The sequence below is a fragment of the Ursus americanus genome, chromosome 15, assembly GCF_024610735.1.
Source record: "Ursus americanus isolate L20-20 chromosome 15, mUrsAme1.1.p, whole genome shotgun sequence".
Classification (NCBI taxonomy): Eukaryota; Metazoa; Chordata; class Mammalia; order Carnivora; family Ursidae; genus Ursus; species Ursus americanus.
Window position 1 is genome coordinate 48,136,040 of NC_142141.1, and position 23,592 is coordinate 48,159,631.

Here is a 23,592-nt window from a genome sequence, read left to right on the forward strand (position 1 = left end):
TCGATTTCTTTCATCAGTGTTTTATAGTTTTCAGAGTACAGGTCTTTTACCTCTTTGGTGAGGTTTTAATATTGCACTGTATGTTAACTACCTACTTGAAATAAAACTTATAAAAAATAAATAAAATTCAGTTTTCATAGGATTTATTAAAGGTTACAATGCTAGTTACTAATGAACCATTTCTAAAAGAGATTTCTGATTTCAGGTTCCAAAAATGGGTATACCTTTTGTCTTCCCCTTCCTATATGTTCTTCTAATAGTGAGGCTGACATTCCTTCCATCAAGAAGTGGGTTCAATCTTCCTTCCACTTGAAATTTGAAGTGCACTAGTGACAGCCCTGACTAACACAGAGGAGATGCATTTCTATGTGACTGTGTTAGGTCATAAATGCAAGAGTTTCCATCTGGATTTCTCTCACTTTTGAAATACTTGCCCTTGAACTTTAGCCATCATGCTGAGAAGAAGCCCAATCTATGTAAAGAGACCGTGAATGAGTGTTCTTGTCTCTACCTCCAGCTAGGCGTCTAGCAAACCACCAGGATCAAGTACCAGCCATATGATAAATGAAACTTCAGATGAGAAAAGCACCAATTCAGGAAGAAATGCCAGTCTTGTCTTTTTTCTGTTTCTTTCTTTCTTTTTTCTTTCTTTTTTTCTTTCTTTCTTTCTTTCTTTCTTTCTTTCTTTCTTTCTTTCTTTCTTTCTTTCTTCCTTCCTTCCTTCCTTCCTTCCTTCCTTCCTTCCTTCCTTCCTTCTTTCTTGTCTCCCTCCTTTCTTTCTCTCTCTCTTTCTTTCTTTCATGGTTTAGGTGCATTTTATTTGTTTTCTTCCAAGATCATTCTACAAAAAAACTACTGTAATAACTAAGGCCCAGACAAATGGGTGAGAACAACTTCCTCTTCCCCAGAGCCCCCCACCTGTCCCTATGTTCCTCAGTTGTGTCAATGCTCCTGTGTATGCGGATAGAGAGCTTACTACTTTCATCTTCCACCTAGCCCAGAATGGGACCTGCCACCTAGCACCCCCTGCGCTCAGTCCCCTTTCTCACATGTTGGTCCTGGTTACAGGCAGCCATGGTAAGAACTGTTGGGATCCAGTAGGAGTTCTGAATCCCAGAAGGCCATAGCCAGGGCACAGCCTGTGAATACTTCTTCCTCTAATTTGGTGCCCTAGGAATGCTGTTGGGCCCAGCACCTCCATCACAGAAGCCAGCTGCATATTCTCTGGCCAGAGAGAACCAGAGCTTCAGGCCTTAGCCAGAAGCTGGTGCAGGTAAATACAGTCAGACTGGAAGGGGCAGTGACCATCCTCCCACATGAAGAACTGCCATAGGATCTGGCTGGTCCAAGCCTTGAAGCTCCTGATGAGTTGCTTCTTCTCAACCTCCTTGCTCACCTAGAGTTTGTTGGGGGTGATGTAGCCAGAATGGACATGGTACTGGGGACAGGCCTTCATGATGTCTTGTGGGAAGTCCTGTCATCTCATTTGCCAGGGTGCACAGGCGCCTGGGGCATGGGTGCAATTGGGCAGGATGCCTATGACTCATCCCACACCTTGTCAATGCAGGTGCCACACATGAAGCCCTGACTGTCCTGCTCGCTCTCAAGGTCCAGGCACTGAAATGGGGCATGAGCTCCCAAGTAGGGTCTGCCTTGGGCTGAGAGTCCTGGGAGTAGCTTTGATTCCTGTCAGCAGATAATGGAGACAGGGACTTCCAGAAACTGTCACCAACCTTCCTGCCTTGCTGGCCAACCCTTCCAGACCACATTCTGTGCCCCGCAGGCCCCTGCTCAGCCCCGAACCATAGGTACAGAAGGCAGGTAAATGGGCTCAGACCCCACTCCAGGTTGCATGGAACTGTGGATGCAGATAGCTGTCTCTCTCTCCATAGAAACAGAAGCCTCCCTGGAAATATCTGCAGACCTTGGCTACCTTCCTGCAGTGAGAAAAGCAGCAGCTAGACCTCTAGTGACAGGTCCCTTGGGCAAGATTTCTGCATGGTAGTTGGGAGCAGGGCCTGCTCCCCCTACCATGGGCATTGTCATGAGGCCCTGTTGGGTCCATTCCAGCTCAAGCCCTAGTGAGAATCTTTCTTTCCTTTTAAAATATATTTTAATATTTATGACCAGGATTAGTTATCTATTGCTACATGATAAATTATCATAGAGTTTCTTTGGGTCAGGAATTCTGAAAGGGTCTGTTTATTTATTTATTTATTTATTTATTATTTGGATTTTATTTATTTGAAAGAGCGAGAAAGAGCAAGCATGAGCAGGGTGGGGGAGGGGCAGAGGGAGAAGCAGGCTCCCCCCTGAGTGGGGAATCCCACTTGCCGCTCAATCCCAGGACCTCAGCTGAGATCATGACCTGAGCCAAAGGTAGACAACTCATTGATCCACCCAGGCATCCCTGAAAGGGTTCATCTAAAAGGAATGGCTTAATATCTCCTCCAGGAAATCTGGAAGACTTGACAGCTGGAGGCTGGAATCTTCTGAAGACTTCAGAAATCCAAAGTCACTGACACTTTTTGCTTTCTGCAGCTAATCCAACTCCGAGGAGCAATGTCGGCCTTATTATCAAAGACGACAGCGTATTTGAGATTCATTCAAGTTGCTGTAGCACATATCACTGTTTTGTTCCTTTTTATTGTTGAAGTAATTTTTATTGTGTGGATAGGTCACACAATGTTTTTCCATTCACCAAAGATGGACATTGGCATTTTTGTCAGTTTTGAAGTGTATACATAATACTTTAATGTGCATTTGTATACAGGTTTTTGTGTGGATGTTTATTTCATCCTCTTGGGTAGATACCTAGGAGTGGAATTGCTGCATTATAGGTTCATGTTTAATGTTTACAGAAAGTTCCAACCCATTTTCAAAAGTCATTGTACAATTTTCTGTTTCCATCACTGGCAGTCCTTTCCATCAGCAGCCCAGTTTACTTCTCAGCAATGATTTGTGAATTTCTGTTAATAATTCCTGCATTTATTTTGCTAAATTTATTCCTAAATATTTTATTATATTTGATTTTATTGTAAATTGAGTTTTTTTTCCCTCAATTTCATTTCTGGTTTGTTATTTGCTGCTATTAAGTGTGCAGTTGCCATTTTTTATATTGCTCTTACCTGTGGACTTGATGGACTCCTTTATTATAACTATTGGCTTCTTTGTGGATGCTTTAGGATTTCCTACCAACAGGGTCATGCCATTTTTGAATAAAAATAGTTTTTTTTCTTTCATTCCAATCTGGATACTTGAATTTTTTTTTAATTTTATTTTCATTTGATTGTACAATGGTGAATATAAGTGGCAAGAACAGCCATTTATGTCTTGTGCCCAATATTAGAGAGAAAGCACTGACTATTTCACTGCTGAGTATGATGTCAGCTATAGGCTTCTTGTAGATAGACTAGGTTAGGTTGAGGATCTTGCCTCCCATTTATTACTTTCTTAGAGGATTTTTTAAAAATTACGAATGGATATAAGATGTAGCCAAATGCAAATTCTGAATCTATTTGAGATGGCCATGTGTTTTTCTGTTTTGTTTTGTTTTCTTCTATTAATACAGTGTGTTGGATTGATAATTCTTGGACATTAACCCTACATCCTTAGGATAAATGCCATTTGGTCATTATGTAGTAATTTTATAGTATGCTCTGGAATTGATTTTTTAATATTTTGTTAAGGAATTTTTGTACTTATGTTTATGAGTGATATTAGCCCATATTGTTTTGGTTTTCTTGTGATGTTTTTCATTGGCTTTGATAGCAGGATACATAGAATGAATTAGTGTTTCCTTTTCCATTTTCTGAAAGTTTGTGAAGTATTGGTATTTTGTGATCTTTAAATAGTTGATAGAATTCCCCCAGTGGGACACCTAGGTAGCTCAGTCAGTTAAGCGTCTGCCTTTGGCTCAGGTCATGATCCCAGGGTCCTGGGATCCAGTCCTGCATCAGGCTCTCCAGGGTGCGGGGAGCCTGCTTCTCCCTCTCCCTCTCCCTCTGACAGCCGCTCCCCCTGCATGTGCTCTCCCTCTCTGTCAAGTAAATAAATGAAATCTTTAAAAATAAAAATCCCCGAAGTTAAAAAAAAAAATTCCCCCAGTGAAGGCATGTGTACATAAGTTTTTTCTTGGTTGGGAGATTTTTAATTACAACTTGAGTTTATTCATTTGTTTAAGGTCTATTAAGGTTTTGTATTTCTTTTAAAGGTCAGTGTTGGTAATTTGTGTCTTTCTAGGAATTTATTCAGTTCATTTATGTTGACTAGATTTTTGGCATAAATTCATAGTATTCTTTATAGTATTTTAACTCATTTATGATAAACAGTGATTTTTCCCTTTATTCCTTTTTTTGTAATTTGGGCTTTACCTTTTTGCTTTCTTAATTGAAACTGTACTTGAAAATACTACTAATAAGGCAATTCTAACTCAGACTGATTCAGAAAGCTAAGGGAGCTCACTGAGATATCACCAAGGGATGGGGAAAGAATATCTAACAAAACACCTTTGAAGGCATAGGGGATAAAAACAAAATGATTTCTTGATTTTATTATGTGAACCAAAAACTATTAATAAGCTGGTTATTAAATATAAACAACATGCATCAATAAATAATTGGAATTTTAAATGATTTGACTACAAAGAACACAGCAATTAGTCATGTAAGATTTTGGTTATTTAAAATTTGGTTATTTAAAATTTAAATTCAGGGACAACTGGGTGGCTCAGTCTATTAAGCATCTGCCTTTGGCTCAGGTCCTGATCCCGGGATACTGGATCTAGTGGGCATCAGGCTCCTTGCTCAGCAGGGAGCCTGCTTCTCCCCTGCCTGCCACTCCCCCTGCTTGTGCGCTCTCTGTCTCTTTGACAAATAAATAAATAAAATCTTTTAAAAATAAAATAAAATTTACTAAATTTATACTTGAAACTCCCCTCTAAGTATTCAGTGATAACTAGTTTCTACATGGCAAAAGTATTGATAATAATGCTCATGCTAAGTCATGATTAAATAAATTTCATCATCGCTGTCCCAAATACAGATTAGATGAGTCATTGTTTCCTCAATATAATTTTCTGAATTATGAAAAAAATCTATATTACTCTAACAAATTATATTCTCTTGTAAAAAGTTCAGTGCTTAACCGTAGTAGTTCTTTTTTTTTTTTTTTAAAGATTTTATTTATTTATAAGACAGAGATAGAGACAGCCAGCGAGGAGGGAACACAAGCAGGGGGAGTGGGAGAGGAAGAAGCAGGCTCATAGCAGAGGAGCCTGATGTGGGGCTCGATCCCATAACGCCGGGATCACGCCCTGAGCCGAAGGCAGACGCTTAACCGCTGTGCCACCCAGGCGCCCCAACCATAGTAGTTCTTGAACAGAGATGTTACTCCTTTCCCAATTGGCTTGTCCCTCTGCCCCTCCCCCGCTCATCTCTCCCTCTCTCTCTCAAATGAACAAACAAAATCCAAAAACAAATAAACAACATGCACAAAACTTTCCTCTTTATATGGCCTCAGGACGTGTACTTTATATAGCATGTGAAACGGAAAGCGGAGACTGATTTTTATGTTGGCGGAAATAGAGTAGGCTAAGTAATTCACATGAACTTCCTAAACTAATCTGTAATATTAATTTGTTGTCTATTTTTTCAGTAGTGAAATAAATTTCAGTTATTTTCTAATACATAATATATACTAGAGTTTAAGAGCATGAACTTGGAACCAGAACCCCATCTTATTCCTTTCAACTTGTAATTTTTGCAAGAGTCACATCCCCCTTCTGTTCCTCAGAGTTCCACATGCAATAATGGGGATAATAATAGTGTCTATAAGAGAGTTACTGTGAACCTTAAAAGAGTTAATCTACATAACATGTTTTAGAATATAGGTACACTGTAAGCATTATAAAATACTAGGCATAATTTTGGTTTTTTAAAAATTTTTGTTATTTTTGATAATTTCCAGTTTTTTCTTAGGAAAGCGAACCAAGTTTAACCAAATTGTTGACATTTATCTACATATTATGCTATAGGAGCAATTAACACCAAAAATAGATGCAGAACTAGATAACCTTCAAGAAGTGCACTTGGTAATAAGAGAAATGTAATTTACCAAAGGTGATCTAACATTTTGTAAAACACCACCACTTACTTAATACAACAAACCTATTAATTAGGGACTATTTATACTGTGTGTTTCATATGAAGAAACTGAATTGCAGGTAGATTAAATAACTTGTGAAAACAGCCAACATTTTCTACCAAATAAGATAATTCCCTGTGGGCAATATTAATTTTTTAAATTATAGATACTTCCTGCATCCTTCTCCAGGATTACCAATACACCTTCTGTTAGCACATCCCATATTACAGAATATACCATTCATCCTCACTTTGTGTTATCTGTGTGTGTACTGGTACGCGATGATGGATTTCACTGTGTCATATGTGAATATGTGAACATTTATTATGATACTGTTTATAGTGCCTATAATTTCCTAATAAATCTTAGCACAGCAGGATAGTGGAGAGTTAGCAGAATCAGTCATGTGTTGAGATTTTGTACGCTTCTTTAAAAGAATCCAGATACAGGTCTAAAAGAATACTAACATTATAACTTTTCGGCAGCGCTGCAGATGAAAGATTTAACACATAAACCAATCAGTAGAGAAGGTATGGGGGCGTATGCATGGTATTTGGATTTCCAAATCCAAATTAGGATCCCCTTAAATGTGTGACTCTGGGTAAGGTCCTTCAACAATTTGGGGCAATTTATCCATCTGTAAAATTTCATACGGCAAAATTTTATAACAAATAAGGTAAAATGTGCATGTTATGTTTTGAGTCTTCTTCAACAAACGACAGAGAGGCAGGTAATGTATCAAGGGTTGGGGCTAAAACTTGTGCTGGGACTTTGGCACTTTTTCAAACAACACTTTTTTTTAAATATACTGTAGGAAGAAAATCTTGTTTATTCTTTCTTTTCTTATCTCCAGCAAGTCATTTCAGGGTGTATCCCTAGCTTCCCATAATCTATGTCTTCTGCTTCCTTAAGTCTGTTTTTTAAATCTTTATAAAAAGTCCTCTCTCCTTCATTTTCCTTGTAATTTATCATCATTTTTAGGAAGAATCATTTTGAGAGAACTTTTTAAATATGTAGATGGTCCCACCCAATAAAGTTTTTTATTTAGACACATTTTGTCCAGTGAAAATTACCACAATTGGTGAAGATTGGTTCTGTGAACTAACTCTGGTATGATGGCTACATGTCTGATAAAATACTAGCCAGATAGTTGACCTCAACTTTGGTGGTGAGTGAGTTTCAGGGATGAACACTGGTACAGTGTACCGCTAATGCTCCAACAGCAAAACATTGATACCATACTTAGCCATCCTTTTGTCATTTCTATTTGGCACACTTCACAGTTGCCCATAAAGGAAGGATTGTTTGGATTCTTTATAATGGCTGATTAAAAAAAAAAGTTTAAGGCATGCCTGGGTGGCTTAGTCGGTTAAGCCTTTGATTCTTGATTTCGGCTCAGGTCATGATCTCAGGGTCCTGGGATGCAGCCCTTCCTTGGTCTCCGCAGTCAGTGGAGAGTCTGCTTCTCTCTCTCTCCCTCTGTACACCCCTCCCAAGCCTCACACACACTCCCTCTCTCTCCGAAATAAATAAATAAATGTTTTTAAAAAATAAAAAAAAGTTTAATATGATTTACTATAAGAGCAATAACTGACCTGATTTTGTAATTGTCTGTTCTCTTTTTATGTTTTCAACAGGTAACCCATTATTAAGCAGTAAAGTCAACATATTGATTAATGTCTTAGATGTCAATGAATTTCCTCCAGAAATATCTGTGCCATATGAGACAGCTGTGTGTGAAAATGCCAAACCAGGACAGGTATCTTATCAATATTGTTAACTAATAGCATATAAAGACCTACTATATGCATATGTTTCAGGGTATAGGACCATACATAAATGCATGCACACACACCCCAACATTGATATCAATATTGACATTGATAATGATAGATAGATTTTTCCCCCCTGGATCATATGTTTTCATAAAAAAAAAACCCACAAGAGATAGTAAACTTATAAATTAAGGGTGCATTTATGGATGTAAAAGTAACATCCCAAGGGAAAAAGTGATGATGGCCTACTGAATATTCTTCATATAACTAAAAAGTCTAGGATTGCGGATCTGTTATGTTTCCTATCCCTTTACTATGGAATTTCTATGGAATCTGTGACTATAAACCCAGTAAGCAAACAACTTTAGAGTGCATTCTTCTAGAGTGTTTCTTGCTTTGCTCACGTGCTTTATGAAGGGGTACAGAAAAGCACTGTAGCCCATTAAAAATGTAAGGCTTCTTTCTCTGGTGGCCTTGAGTAGAAATCTGGGCTATTCGAAATCTTGGAATTACATTTTCCTTATTAAGTCAATATTGCTCTGGTTCTGGTGGGAGATGTCATGAGGGAGGACCACATGGTTATGAAAGTTACTGTCAAATCCTAGATTTAATGTGAATGGTGTTGGGTACCCAGTTTTTTTTTCTAGACTATTATAGATGAATGAATAAAATAATATAATGTGGTATGATGACATGATATGATATAATGAATGAATCAAGCATGAGCAAATGATGAGAGTATGCCATGAAATAAGAATATGATTAATCCCATACTGTGCACCTAAGTTCCAAAGGAAAAATATATCAGTATGCTTGGTTCGCTTTGTATTTTAATCACCTTTAAATAGCATAACTCTTCATTTAAGTAAATTTGAAGTTTTAATTCTTACTGAAAAAAACCTTAATATTTGAAACAATATCTTTATTGAAAAAAGTTATTCTTCAGTCTTCAGTATTTGTTTCAATTCGAATGTTTTATAATGCTTTGTAGAAAATCCGTCCCATAATCCTAATCCTATGATGCCCACTATCTATGTAGCTATTAAATTAAAATTAAATAAAATTAAAAATCAGTGTTCTCATTCATACTAGCCACATGTCGGTTGTTCAATGGCTGTATGTAATAAGTGGCTACCATTTTTTGTCCATATAGATATAGAATATTTCCATCAGTATAGAAACTTCTAGTGGACTGTACAGCTCTAATCTTTGATAACTTGGGGGAAGTATTAATTTTATTACAACATGACTTATTTAGTCAGATTTCCCAATTGATAAATTTGCATCCTTAATTTTGAATAGACACAGAGATGCATTAAAACAAAGTTTTAACCCTTTATCACCTTAAATGTACCCACAATTTACATGGGCTAAGGCCAGTGCCTACTTTGGTGTCTAGAAGAGTCGACGCATAAATGTTTAAGCAAATAATAAACCAATTTGGTTATTTGAGAAGTTACAAGAAGTTTTCTGAAATTCCACAACTTAGCCAAATTCTCACTTTCCAGATCCCACCACCCTCAGCCCCAAACCCCAATCTTCTATTTTTTTTAGATAGTTAGGGATATTAATTTTTTTCCATCAATCAGACTCTTGTAATGCACAAAATGAAAGTCCTTTGGAAATAGAACTCTATTTGATGCTTCTCTGCTTGTCTAGTAAATTAAAGAGTTTAAAAAGTTGGGAAAAGTAGAAATGACCCAAGATAACTTGGTTTTCTTACATGTGGGCAAAGTGGTAAGCAATCTGTGGGATCCTTGGACGTTCTTTTTCTAATAAATACCTATTGGGTTTTCTACTGGGTCACATTTATGTACAAAGAGCAGCCCTGAAATGTTACTTGAGTTTTCAGGGAATATGGTATGTGAGCATTTTCTGCTCTTGACCCCAGGTATTCTGCCCATTGTCTAGGAACTATGTATAGGAACTGACTATCTTTTCTGGCCTATAATCGAACATGTATGCATGTTTATGTATGTATTTTTATATGTATGTATGTGTTATCTATGAAGAGACAAAAGAGAAAAGAGAGAAAGATGATGCTATCTAAGTCAACAGTGATATATATATAGTGAATTCCTGAAGTATGAGAGTTTTTTTTTCCTTAGGGCAATGACTCCCAAGTGTCAATTCCAGATAAGTGCCTGTTTATCCCAAAACTTTCTGCTCTGTCTGCTGTTTGAAAGGACATTGCTTCATTCTAAAGTTATGTTCTTGATATTTTTTGATGTCAAACAACTTTCATTTAGTAAATGATTATGCTTGCTGATAGTAGTTAAAGGCAAAACAAAACAAAACACCTGGCAAACCAATCCCCTAATAATCTACAGAAAATTTATGGATGGGATATAGTGATCTGACTGAGCATATGAGTTTATGTAGAGTTATGTAAATTGAAGTTTTACAGAATTGTGACTGATTCACACTGAACCAGGGAACTGAAATTCTCATTAGAAAACTAATTTGTGAAATTATTAATATGACACCAGGCCCTCAAAGTCACAGTATATATGTTTCTGTGTGAGTGTGTGATTGTCTATGCATGTGCACATGCACACAACTCTATGGGGGGGGAGTAGATCATAGTAATAAGATTGAGTTTTAGCCATGGAATGAAAACAAAAAATAATAAATAAATCACATATTTAAAAAAATAAATCACATGTTTAATGGCATCAGTCTAAGAACACATGATGTAAGCTTTTGCCCACTGTGACCAAGATAGAGTACTTGAAATGTAAGGTCTTCTTCTGGGAAAGTCAAGTTTAGTCTAAGAGAGGGATCACCTGAGCAGTACTCTGCTCTCACTCTCTTCTACACATATTTCCTGAAATTCTTTCTGATGCAAAGCCATTGGATATGTTAATAAACACAACCTCAAAGCTATTATAATTTGCTTATCTATGTAGTTAATTATCAATTTCACAGTTTGGCTCTCAGAAGTTATTTTTAATCTCCAAATTCTTAAGGGCATATTCTTGAAGTATCAGAATTTTAACTACTAAACATACAACCTGTGGAAGCTATTTAGGAAAAATTCTGAAACCGGGTTGTTAGTACTTACTTCTTAAAAAAAAAAAAACTTTATGAAAATACATTTAGTATTCTTGCTCATTGGAGGAAAACAAATATAAGGACAAAAACAGATATACATCCTTTGTATTTCTCTTTCTCATCATTTTATTTATTTAAGAAAATAAAACTCATCCTCACAAACAAAACTGTACTAAAATTTTGCTATCGCAAGGGCTTTTAAATAATCAGAGATTTTCTTTCCAGTAAGCATTTTCATATTTGGGTTAGAAAGCATTTATTTTATTTAGTTTAAAATGCAAGCAAGTGCATTTTAATTTTATTTTGCTTATTAGTGAGAATTTTCAATGGTGTTAAGTTTTTTAGTTATGCAGATATTGATTTGGAATTGGCCCATACCCTACAATTGTACCTGCCATTATGAACTATAAATGTTTAGATATTTGGTCATAAAAATTATTTGTAAATAATTGGCCCACTGATATGAATCCTAAAAATGTCATTTCTACCTCCTTGCATGCATCATTGAATAAACTTATTAGCCCGGTGTATGTAAAGTTCCCTTTGAAACTCATGACTGACTTCAAGTTTCATCTCAACTTTGTTTCAGATAATTCAGATAGTCAGCGCTGCAGACCGAGATCTTTCACCTGCTGGGCAGCAATTCTCCTTTAGATTATCACCTGAAGCTGCCATCAAACCAAATTTTACAGTCCGTGACTTCAGAAGTAAGTTTAACCACATAAAAAAACCTACCTCTTATCATGTAACTTTGTAGAAGGACACAAAGGTAGAAATCAATGTTTTTCTAAAAGCACTCAAGTTCACAAAATATGGAAATCCATATATGAGAAATACAAAATTCTATAGCTAGCAGTAAATTAAATATTTAACCTATATAGATTGTATCTAATGAGGCAAATTGCTTCCATTTATAATGTGGACAGTCCCTTAATGAGTCAAGCAAAAACAGCCTATCTGGGAAATTGAATGTTTTCTGTGTTTTAAATATATCATTTGTTCCACATGCACATTACTTGCACAAACTAATAGGTAACTTCTTAGTAACTGGTTTATTTGAATAACACACAGTGCAGCTCAGGTTAAGAATAACAGGCTTTGCCAACTTGCATTCCCAAGTTGGCAAAGCCTGTTATTCTTAACCTGAGCTGCACTGTGTGTTATTTAAAAAAAAAAAAAAAAAGAATAACAGGCTTTGTAATTAGAATGACAGACGTTTTCATTCCCACTCCATGATGTCCTCAATGGCAGATTCTCAATGTATTAACTAAATAATTTTAAACTCATAGTTGAACTGAATCAACCTCATAGTATTTATATTAAATAAAATAATGCATGCAAATCCTTAACAATACCCAAGGTCATTTTAGTTACCACCTCTACCATCATATCTGCACTTTCATATCTAACACCAACACTGTTACCATCACCGCCACCGCTATTGCTACTAATACTATCACGTCTGCTACTGTTACGCTCACTACAAAAGTACAATGGACACTGGATTACAAATATTAAAATTAAGTACTGGTCAGTTCTTAAATTATTAGTTCTGTGACTTGTGGATATTTTATCCCTTCTAAGTTTCCATAGTTATGAAATTGGGATTAGAAACATCTGAGTTCATAATATTAGATGGTAAAAAGCTAAATTCTTACTAAATTCTATGCTTATAGAACAAATGAACCAGTTGTGATGAGATAATGATGATGATAATGATGATGGACAGAAGTAAAAGGATGTCTGAGAAATTTACGTTTCTGCAAATATTTAGAGGAAAGAAATCAGACATTTTGTCACAGAAGGAAATTGAGGATTTGCTTCATCCAATGGTGTAATGTGAGGAATGGCTATAAACACAACAGGGTCCCAAATATGAAAAGCCTTACAAGTAAAGAGACCACATATTTTGTTATGAAAACTAGAACACTTTAGAGAATAGAAGTGGACAATATTAGTAATTTTAATTAAAACAGCTCACATAAAATAGGGCTGTCCAAGACAAATCAGACCATGTGGTCACCCTAATTACAAGACATTTGAAAGGATTATAACTTAAATCCAATGACTTCAGAAGTCTTTGAAAGATTTACAAGAGCATATTATGTTCAGATTTGCATTAGGACGATCAGTTTGGTTGTAGTGTGGAAAAGACAATAGGAGGATATAGGATTACTTCTGATGCTATTGCAGGAGTGGGTGAGAGTATTAGATTAGGATAATGGCTAATGGAGATAAATGGATAGAGACAGAATTCATAGGGCTTGATGCTAGATTGCATAGAATCCATATGTAAATATATTGGAGAAGAAGACTAATCAGACTTCCAGATCCCTGGCTTGGGCAACAAGGTAGATGGTCACATCATCCAGGAACATAAGTCGACTATTTCCTCCATTGTATTTTTGCTGGAGAATCTATATCTGATTAATCATGACAATAAGAATCAGATCATTTTGCCTCATAGCATCGTGTGTTCTCACAGCTTGAACATTGCTATTCATTTGCCATTTACTATAGTCCCTGTTTTATCTTGTTATATTTTAAGTGTAAGTTTTAAAAAACTGAATAGAAACTTTCTTTTCATCTCACATATTTACCTTATTAAATTATTTTCCCCCCTGGGGTTTAAGTTCTACTCACTTAGCAAATTTCAATTCTATAATACAATGGTATCAACTATAGTCACCGTGTTATACATTAGATCCTCAGGCTTTATTCATCTTATAATTAAGAGTTTGTATCTTTTTACCAATCTTTCCCCATTTTCTCCACCCCCGGCCCCTGACAACCACATTTCTACTGTCTGTTTTTAGGAGTTCCTTTTTTTTTTTTAATCTTTTTTAGATTCCACATATAAATGTTACCATGTGCAGCATTTCTCTTTCTCTGTCTGGCTTATATGACTTAGCATAATGCCTTCCAGGTTAATTCATTTTATCACGAATGGAAATATTTCCTTCTTTCTTATTGCCAAATAACTCCATTGTGTGCATATATATTTATAGTTTATATGATATAGATTAACTTTACCTGTTCTTCAGTAGAAACTATTTTAACAGTGGTCATGAGGTTTAATATCTTTTTTCCCCACCATGAACAGCACAATGGATTTTTTATGGCCGTATATCAATAATAAGAACAGATTGAAAATACAGTAATCCCCCCTCTTCTGTTGGGGGATATGGTCCAAGGCACCCAGTGGATGCCTGAAACCAAACCATGGAGAGTACTGAACCCTGTATATATATGTCTTTTACTATATACACATACCTATGATAAAGTTTGATTTATAAATTAGGCACAGTAAGTTATTAACAGCAATAAGAATAGAACAAGTGTAACAATATACTCTAATAAAAGTTATGTAAATATGATCTCTTTCTTTCTTAAACTATTTTGTATTATACTCACCCTTCTTCTTGTGATGACATAAGATAATAAAATGCTTACGTGATGAGATGAAATGACTTTTGGATTGTACATCAAAAAGTGGATCATCTGCTTTCAGGCCAAAGTTGACTTGGGACAACTGAAATCAGAGAAAGTAGAACTGTGGATAACGGGGGAGGGGGCTACTGTAAACAAAACAAAAGTGTAGGATGCCTTTTGATACAATGCATTCAGCAACATTGAATCCATGACACCTCAAGGGTAAATATATCAGTTTCTCCAGCCCCTATTTTTATTAATAATCTTCAGATTTCAAACTTCAATCCTGACTGTTCCTTTTCCTCAGACTCAAGCATTCAATCCGTTGCTGAAGATTTCAATGTTAATTCAACTAGTCCCCATTTCTTTATTCCTACTGTCATCATAAGTACCCAGCATTACTAAGTCTCATAAGGAGTATTATAATCGACATTTGGCATTTTGGTTTTTTTTCAATTAAAAAATATCCTTTATGTAATAACCAAGTCATCTTCCCATGTAAAACAGTCTTATCAAGTAAAGTTTTCTCAACTTCGCGTTTCTATTGAAATGAGTCTAGAGAAGCTGCCTAATATTTAGTTATTGAATCTAGAATATACAAAGAGATGAATGGAATATTATTGAGATAGTAATATTTTTCTGACATACATGTATTTTAATGAGTAATATATATTTCTAAAATTAGTTTCCATGATTCCAAAGTGGGTATCATGTATGGCTATAATAAACTAAATATTAACACATTTTTAAAAATAGCAAAATATTTCTAGGAGTTATTTTAATAGACACAAAATGAAATGGTGTTATGAATAAAACCAACTTCCCACTTCTATGTGTAGAAATAAAAGAAATAAAGAACAAATCCATGCAAAATGATACTTTAAATAGCAGTATTAATTGCATTTATATAAAATTTAAAATATTTATTGCCTTGAATTATTCTAAGTAAACAGTAAATGTTGTTGATCTTGTCAGAATTAAAATGAATTAAATTTGTGCTTATATTAAAGTAGTGATTATTATAATTTATTATTATAATTTATTATATTTAAAATTGTTAATGAATCTTGATGTTTTTAACACACTTTATTTTCTTTTCCATTTTTGTTATACTAACTAATGTACAAAAGTGAAAGATATATGTATATACATGTATACATATATATATGTATACGTGTACTATATATATGTATATATATATTTACCATATATATCATAGATACAGATCTGGGAAAAATAAAAAATCAGTTGCTAAATTGACATTTGTTGTATTTTAATGAATAGGTTCTTAGGTGAGATATTTTGCAGACTCATTCTTTGTAATCTCTGCTCTTCTACCATGTAAGAAAACACCCACAGATGTATTTTTTTCTCAATGAGATTTTGATGTTAAAAAAATATGGGTCAACACACACACACACACACACACAAATGGGTCAACACAACATACTTCTAGTCTTATAAACAGTTTTATGTTCTTTCTGAATTGAAAATTTAATTCTTACACCGGACAAGATTAATGTTTCTTCTTTTCCTAAGGATTATTTTGATACATTTGATTACATTTGGTGGCTTTCATAATAATAAAAGGAAGAATTAAAATATGGATGCATTTTGCTGATGCAGGAAGGGCTTCCTACTGTTTGATACCAACTTTAAGATTTGAAGCGAAGCTTTTAGTAACCCTCTTATCACAATTGTCATGTTTTGTAGACAACACAGCTGGAATTGAGACCCGAAGAAATGGATACAGCCGCAGGCAGCAAGAGTTGTACTTCCTCCCTGTTGTAATAGAAGACAGCAGCTATCCTGTGCAAAGCAGCACAAACACAATGACTATTCGAGTTTGTAGATGTGACTCTGATGGTACCATCCTGTCTTGTAATGTGGAAGCAATTTTTCTACCTGTGGGACTCAGCACTGGGGCTTTGATTGCAATCCTCCTGTGCATTGTTATACTCCTAGGTTGGTTTCAATATTAATCACATCTCTCTCTCTCTCCATCTCTCTCTCTCCTCTGTGCCTCTCTCTTCACAATTTGCCATGTAAATCAGGTTTTTCTTCATTGAGATGTCACATCTGGATAGAAGGAAATGATCTCTATTGAATGATATTTTTATTAATGGTAATTTTCTATGTAATATCTCGTGTCTATATACCACTAGGAATAAATGAATAACATCAGAACACAGAACTATGTTCAAGTCCTTGGGGATTTTCGACTAATAACAGTTTGTTGCCCTTGCCACAGTGAAATTTTCTGTAACAAATATCTCACATCAGTGGGTTTTTTTGAGTGTTTTTTTTTAATTCATTTTACATTCAGTAATTATTGCCACCTAATAAGATATTATATAATCTTTAAAAATATACTAGATGAACAGTAGCTCTCAAATGGCAATTCAATAAAGGAAGAAAAGAGAAAGAGCAGGAAAGGCGGGAGAGAAAGTGAAAATACCCCCCAATTTTTTTTTTCTGTTTAAACTGCCAGCCAAAAGTAATTATTCCCCTTTTCTCACATCTCCTCACATCAAAATTCTAACCATTCCCACTAGAACACAACACACCGAAATATCTAGAAACACTGCAAAAGAAAAAGGACGGAGGTAATGTGTTCTGTAACATCTCTGTAAGAATTAATATAAATCTACTTTAGGGGTTTCCCTCTTCCATCAATTCTGTTACGCTGCCTCCCTTCACTTATTAATTCACTGGCAGATTCACAAAACCAGAGAGAGCTTTTCTGTTTTGCCAGTCATTTCTTTAAATTCAAAAGGCAGCCGATATACAATTGGGCATTGTGGAATCCGTTTACATATGCTTCACAAATGTAGATACATACCTTTATCTTAAGATAGAAAATTAAAAAAAAAAACACACAACTAGGATGTAAAGCGTGGAGTAAGGCATTATATCATAGTTTATGGAGAACGTTCTCCAAGTCAGAAGCTCATGGTAGTTTGGAGATTGCAGTTCTGGTCCAATTCGCATGGTATAGATATTAATTTCGCACAGGTAACTTTGGTGTCCAGAAATAAAGTTTCCTTTCTATCCTTATAACTTATGATACATTATCTCTGGCATCTGTGCTGATGATACGAACCTTAGAAGGGGAGATTTGGAATAACATTCTCACATCTGAAATTGAACACCAGCAATTAGCCGTTTAACCTCAAATCGAGTGTTGCTTTTTAATGCTTCTCTCTTGTCGAGGAGCCACCTGAGTCCCAGAGTATTTCCGTATCAACCTAGCGTGACTTGGCATGTTCTGGGTGCTCACCTTTGGCCTCTCTGGCCCTTTTACAGTGTAGTGAGCAGTCTTGCTCAGGTCAGCGGCAGCACGTGCTGCCATCTGCAGTCATTCCTCCAAGCGCTCCCTGACGTCCACAGTGCACCCGCACACTTGTAGCGCACGAACTTGCCGGGATACAGCAGGCAATGGCAAATTCTAGTCCTGCCATGGGGTGTACTTAAAAATCCAACTATTCTCGGACTTCCTTATCCAATCTCAGACACCTTCAGATCTTTCCATTTATTCTTAGCCATTTCCAGATCTTTCCTGGGACGAGGGAAAGCAAGAGCGTCTTGTGGTGCCTACGTATCTTGTAGGGAGCCCTCAGACACATCAGCTAGTAGTGCCTTCCTCAGTCGTAGCAACTCCAAAGTCATTTTACAGGCAGGGCATCGCTCTGAGGCTTGCAGTCTCTCACTCACCCTCTGGGTGAGCAACAGTCTTTTTAGTGTTTGGATTTCCCTAAATGATGGGAGGAGTGCAGAGAGCTAAACACCTCTTCAAGGCCTATTGTACAGAAGCTCTACCTATATCCCCTGCCTCCTTCCAGCTGGTCAAACTTTAATTGTGGAGGAAGAGGGAATAAATGAGCTTTCGTCAACACGCAATCGTCTCTAATTTCTAATCTTATGATGAGAGTCTTCCAGACCCGGCTTTGGTACATCAAACACGCTTTGGCTTTCAACGTGTGAGCACCTCTGTGGAAGAGAGGGGCTTTTATGATGAGCAAAGCTGAGCGCTGACTTCATCATTTGAATCTGTGCCCGTTCACTTCTAGAGAAAACAAATGCTTTTTCTTTCTTTTTTTTTTAAAGCTTTTATTTATTTATTTGAGATAGAGATAGAGAGCTCGGGCACGTAAACACGCAGGTAGGCACGGAAGCACGTGAGCTTGAGCGAGGGGGAAGAGCATAGGGAGAGGGAGAAGCAGTCTCCTTGCTTTGTAGGGACCCTGACACGGTACTCAATCCCAGGACCCCCCAGATCATGCCCTGAGCTGAAGGCAGACACTAAACTAACAGAGCCTCCCAGGTGCCCTGAAATAAACACTTTCAATTTAATGCATTCCTGTGCATCAACTAGGAACAAAAAGATTTAAATTATGAGAGTGTATAAATTAAGTATTCCGAAATTTTATCATGCTTCATGAACATAAACTGAACACTAAGCATTTGGTTTGGAAAATATCTCAATATGGCAGGACACAGAATTGAAATAGTTAGAGGTCTTGGTTGACATGATTTATAAAACTAAGGCCCTTATATTCTATACTCTTCTTTCCTTCCTTTCTCCTTTCCTTCCTTTTTTTCTTCCTTTCCTTTTTAAAATTTATTGCTCTTAAAAGTGATTGTCACATGAAGATTTGGGTTTATTTCATTAGAAATATAAGTAACTGCTGCAACCGGGAAATCTAGCTATGAATAATATGTGTTAGTTATGGGCTATAATATTCAAGTTTTATTATACCAACACTCTACATCTCTCTATATGCTTAGAACAACCATTCTTTTAAAAAAATTTGTAACATACACTTTTTAACTGATACCCAAATATTTAAATATAATATAAATTAAATATAAGACTATAATTGCTTGATTTTGTGAAAAATTTTGCTAAAATTGATAGCTACAATTTCAAAATGAAGTTGAGTCTTAGACAATGAACAATGTAAACAGAGATATGATCCTTATTATATAATATGTTTACTTTGAAAATAACGTGTTGGCCAGCCCTGATCAATTTTATGGAGATATGAACTACATTCTTAATTTGCAATTTTTGTCTTATTCTAGCCATCGTTGTGCTGTATGTAGCTCTTCGAAGGCAGAAGAAGAAAGACACTCTAATGACCTCTAAAGAAGACATCAGAGATAATGTTATCCATTATGATGATGAAGGAGGTGGGGAGGAGGACACCCAGGCTTTCGACATTGGTGCTCTGAGAAATCCAAAAGTGATTGAAGATAACAAAATTCGCAGGGATATAAAGCCAGACTCTCTCTGTTTACCTCGTCAGAGACCACCGGTGGAAGATAACACAGACATACGGGATTTCATTAATCAAAGGCTACAGGAGAATGATGTGGACCCAACTGCCCCACCATATGATTCATTAGCAACATATGCGTATGAAGGAAATGGATCAGTAGCAGACTCCCTTAGCTCTATAGACTCTCTCACCACCGAAGCGGACCAGGACTACGACTATCTGACAGACTGGGGACCCCGCTTTAAAGTCTTGGCAGACATGTTTGGTGAAGAAGACAATTATAACCCTGATAAAGTCACTTAGGGCAGCAGCGAAGGCTAAAACACAACCAAAAGGAGACATTTAAGAAAAAGAAACACACGTAGAAATCACACACACACACACACGCATGCACACACACAGACACACACACACACCAGGCTTTATAGGACACAATCCTTTGATTATCTGGTTTCTGGCAAGTTGCTATATTTATCATATTGTCAATTTTGATTTATTCTGCCAACACAAGATAATTCCTATTAGGTGTACTTGCTTGGTTTTGTTTTGTTATTTTGGAAACACACTGAGACAAGCTCAGGCCTATTAAATACAATTTATGACATGACAACATAGAATGAAGATAGCTATGTGGCATCACGGTGGAAGAGTGTTAGATTTTTCTTAATTCCACTAAAGTGCCTATTGAAACTCTTATCATTTACAGTGGTGTACAGTACACTCTGCTGTGATGGCATGGCAGGATGCAGAGACACAGGACAGAGAACAAAGACACTGTCTTTATGTCAAGGAGCAATAGCAACATGCTGACTTCTAATTCCTTTTGAGGAAAAGAGAAGAATACTTTCTGAACTCCATCTTCTTATAATTCAAAGGTTTTTTTTTTCTTTTTTAAACTGTATGCCAAAACACATTTGTTTTTCCTACCCTTTCAGAAAATTGAAATAAACGCGGTCATATCAAATTCATTATGTAAGTCCTGAATTTTAAGAGCAATGTTTGACCTTAACATTGGTTCATACTAAAGGTGTTCAGTAAAATGTTCCTTTTTTTCCAAAAAATAAATTAAAAAAAAGGAAATTAAAAAAAAAAAATCCCTCTTGGTAAAAAGAGGCCTCAGGGCTGAAACTCCACATTAAAATAAATATTGGTTTTGTCTTAATACTGTGCTGGTGCGTGGAAAGTTGGTTTTAACAAATCACCAGATTATGAAAGTCTTTAGTCACAGATAAAATTTTTAAGTTGTGTTTCTATGAAATTTTTTAAGTAAAAAAGTGCCATTAATTTAAACATGGGAAGAGAAATTCATTACATAGCTTCTCAGAGTTTCTTATAAACTAGTGATTTTTTCGTCAGCAAAGAAAATGAAATACATATCAAATAATACAGGATGGATTTATAGCATGTCTAAAAATATTTATTACATATTACTAAACAAATAAAAAATCAGGGATTTCAAAAAATTCAAACCAGTGACTAATTCCTAAAATAAACACAAATGCAAAAATCAGGCAGTTGACTTATTTATTGAATTAATATGGACTTCAACTTTGTAAACATTATTATTATATTAGATCTCACAGTTGCTTTTTTATGCGATCATCTGCAATAATTCCAATATAAATGATTCTATACAACTCCCGTGCTCTGTAAAGAAACTTTACTTTTTAATTAGATGCAAATTTCTGAGAACTGTTAGCTTTTAGAAGCCTACAAGTAAACTACACTCGTATGCTTTACTCTCCAGTGAACTGTACACTATCTAGAAATGCACTTAACAAAACAGATAACTATGAAGCGATAATATATTTTCTTAATAATATAATTGTACAAGTGACTACTGAACTATTGAGACTATAGGAAAAAAATAAAGGTTGCTTATAACATCCATCCTGAAAATGTGGTCAATACCTAGCTGTATTTATGAAATATTTATGAATATATTTATATTCGCAAAGTTGTAAAAGAATACACACATGGGAAAAATGGGTAGACATATGGATAGTATAGGCAAATTATAGTCAGTCCTATTCATTCTTAAGTCTTACTTCAAATATATGTAATGATAATTATGCGGTACCAGTTTGCCCGTTAGGATTTGCAGTTTATACCCCTGTTTTGGTGTCACATAGTTGCACGCTTTCCCTGCTTTCCCCTAACAGGAACAATTACTGACCTTCTTCCTTTCAGCACCCAGATTTTACTTGTATCTCATGTCTGGGAACCACATTAGAATATTCATGTAGTGTAATAATTCGCAGCATGATATGCTTTGGGAAATATTTATGTAATTTTTTAAGAGCTGGCAATGTCATAATCATACTGGAAAAAAAATGAAGGCGACTTCTGGGTTTGTCCTAGAACCACGATTTACTAGGCAGTGATGCATGACCCTCGAAGACGGTTAATGTGCAAGATCACTTCCAGCTGACCAAGTGGTTCTTGTCAGGAGCTACTGCATTTTGTATCTTGCTCTAACCGCCTCTGCATGCAGTCGTATATAGGAAGACATGATGGCACAAAGAAAACTTGGAAAGGGCAGGTCATTTCAAACCTCATGACTGAGATGCTAAGCAAAAAGGTGAAATTGGTGAGTCTTCCTTTTACCAAACTAATAAGCTATTGTTCAGTGCTTCTATCTTTTACTTTTGCTATGCTACTCCGATAGTTTGTTAGGGCTGCTATGACCATGTACCACAGACTGGGTGACTTGAACAACAGAATTTTATTTCCTTCTGGTTCTGGAAGCTAGAAGTCCAAGATCAAGGCGTCAGGAGTGTTGGTTTCTTCTAAAGGCCTCTCTCCTTGGCTTGTAAATTTTCTTTCTCCTTGGCTTGGCCATTTTCTGTGTCTTCATATGGTCTTCCCTCTGTGCTAATTCCTCTTCTTTTAAGGACACAGCTCATACTGAACCCACTCACATGATCTCTTTTAACTTAATTAACTCTGGAGTGCCCTGTCTTTAAGCACAGGCATATTATGAGACACTGGTGATTAGGACATCAAAATATCAATTTTAGGGGGACACAATTCAGCCCCTAATAGCCACATGATGTTAACAGAAAATTTAAAAATATGTATGATTTACAACAAATGAGCAAAGAAATGTGAAAAGAAAGAACTTTGAATGGAAATAATTTCAGGGACAGTAGGAAATCAGAGGAGTGACATGGTGAAAACAGTTCTCTCAGTGCTCATAAATTGGAGTTATTATGGGTTATCTTTTAGACTGTTCAATACTTGTAAAATCTTTTTAAATTTTTTTTATCTTTTTTTTTATTTTTAATAAACAGTCCCTGGCCTTCATTCAGGAATTAAACAATATTTTAAAAGGCTTAGAATTTACATGGGGAATTTTGGCTGTTAATAATACTCATACAAAACTTCTTAATTACATTACAGATTTACCTTTACAGAAATATTTATGTACATATTATATGTAACATATGTATGTAATATATATATATATTAAATGTAACCTTTGTGCTCAAAAAAGTATTAGATCAACACAAAGAGTGAAACAGTGTAATATACTAAAAATAATTTAAAATTGCTTTTGTAGCAAATCTATCACTACCGGAAAATGTTCTATGGGGCAAGCACCTTTGCCTCCATGTTCTATTCTCTTCGGTAAAATTAATTTGTTGCCCTTGGTGTTATCTAAGTTTCTTCTGTAATTTCTTGATGCTTAAGTTCTAGCTACAATTACATGAAGTCCATCATTTGCATATAGATTACATAAAATTATAAGAATCATAGAGATCTTTAAGATATAAGTAACAAAAATCTTTGAACTATGGATTTGACTAATTATGCATTGGCTCACCATGTACCATATATGGAGAGCCAGGCGAGTATTTCTTAAGTCATAATTATCAAAATTCTTCAGCAAAACCGTGGTAGAA

At 35.7% G+C, this 23,592-nt stretch overlaps 1 protein-coding gene and 1 pseudogene across 2 annotated transcripts in view; one reads left to right on the plus strand and one right to left on the minus strand.

The window, feature by feature from the left end:
• Positions 1 to 20,655, plus strand: part of CDH12 (cadherin 12) — a 258,224-nt gene extending 237,569 nt beyond the window's left edge. For both annotated transcript variants that reach the window (XM_045787409.2, XM_045787410.2), the window contains 4 exons: positions 7,782 to 7,903; positions 11,563 to 11,680; positions 16,119 to 16,370; positions 19,491 to 20,655. In XM_045787409.2, the coding sequence (XP_045643365.1) occupies positions 7,782 to 7,903; positions 11,563 to 11,680; positions 16,119 to 16,370; positions 19,491 to 19,990 (992 nt within the window). In that variant the 3' untranslated portion in view covers positions 19,991 to 20,655. The remainder of the gene's footprint in view (positions 1 to 7,781; positions 7,904 to 11,562; positions 11,681 to 16,118; positions 16,371 to 19,490) is intronic.
• LOC148108878 (uncharacterized) lies at positions 1,063 to 2,606 on the minus strand (annotated as a pseudogene).
• Positions 20,656 to 23,592: the final 2,937 nt, after the last annotated feature.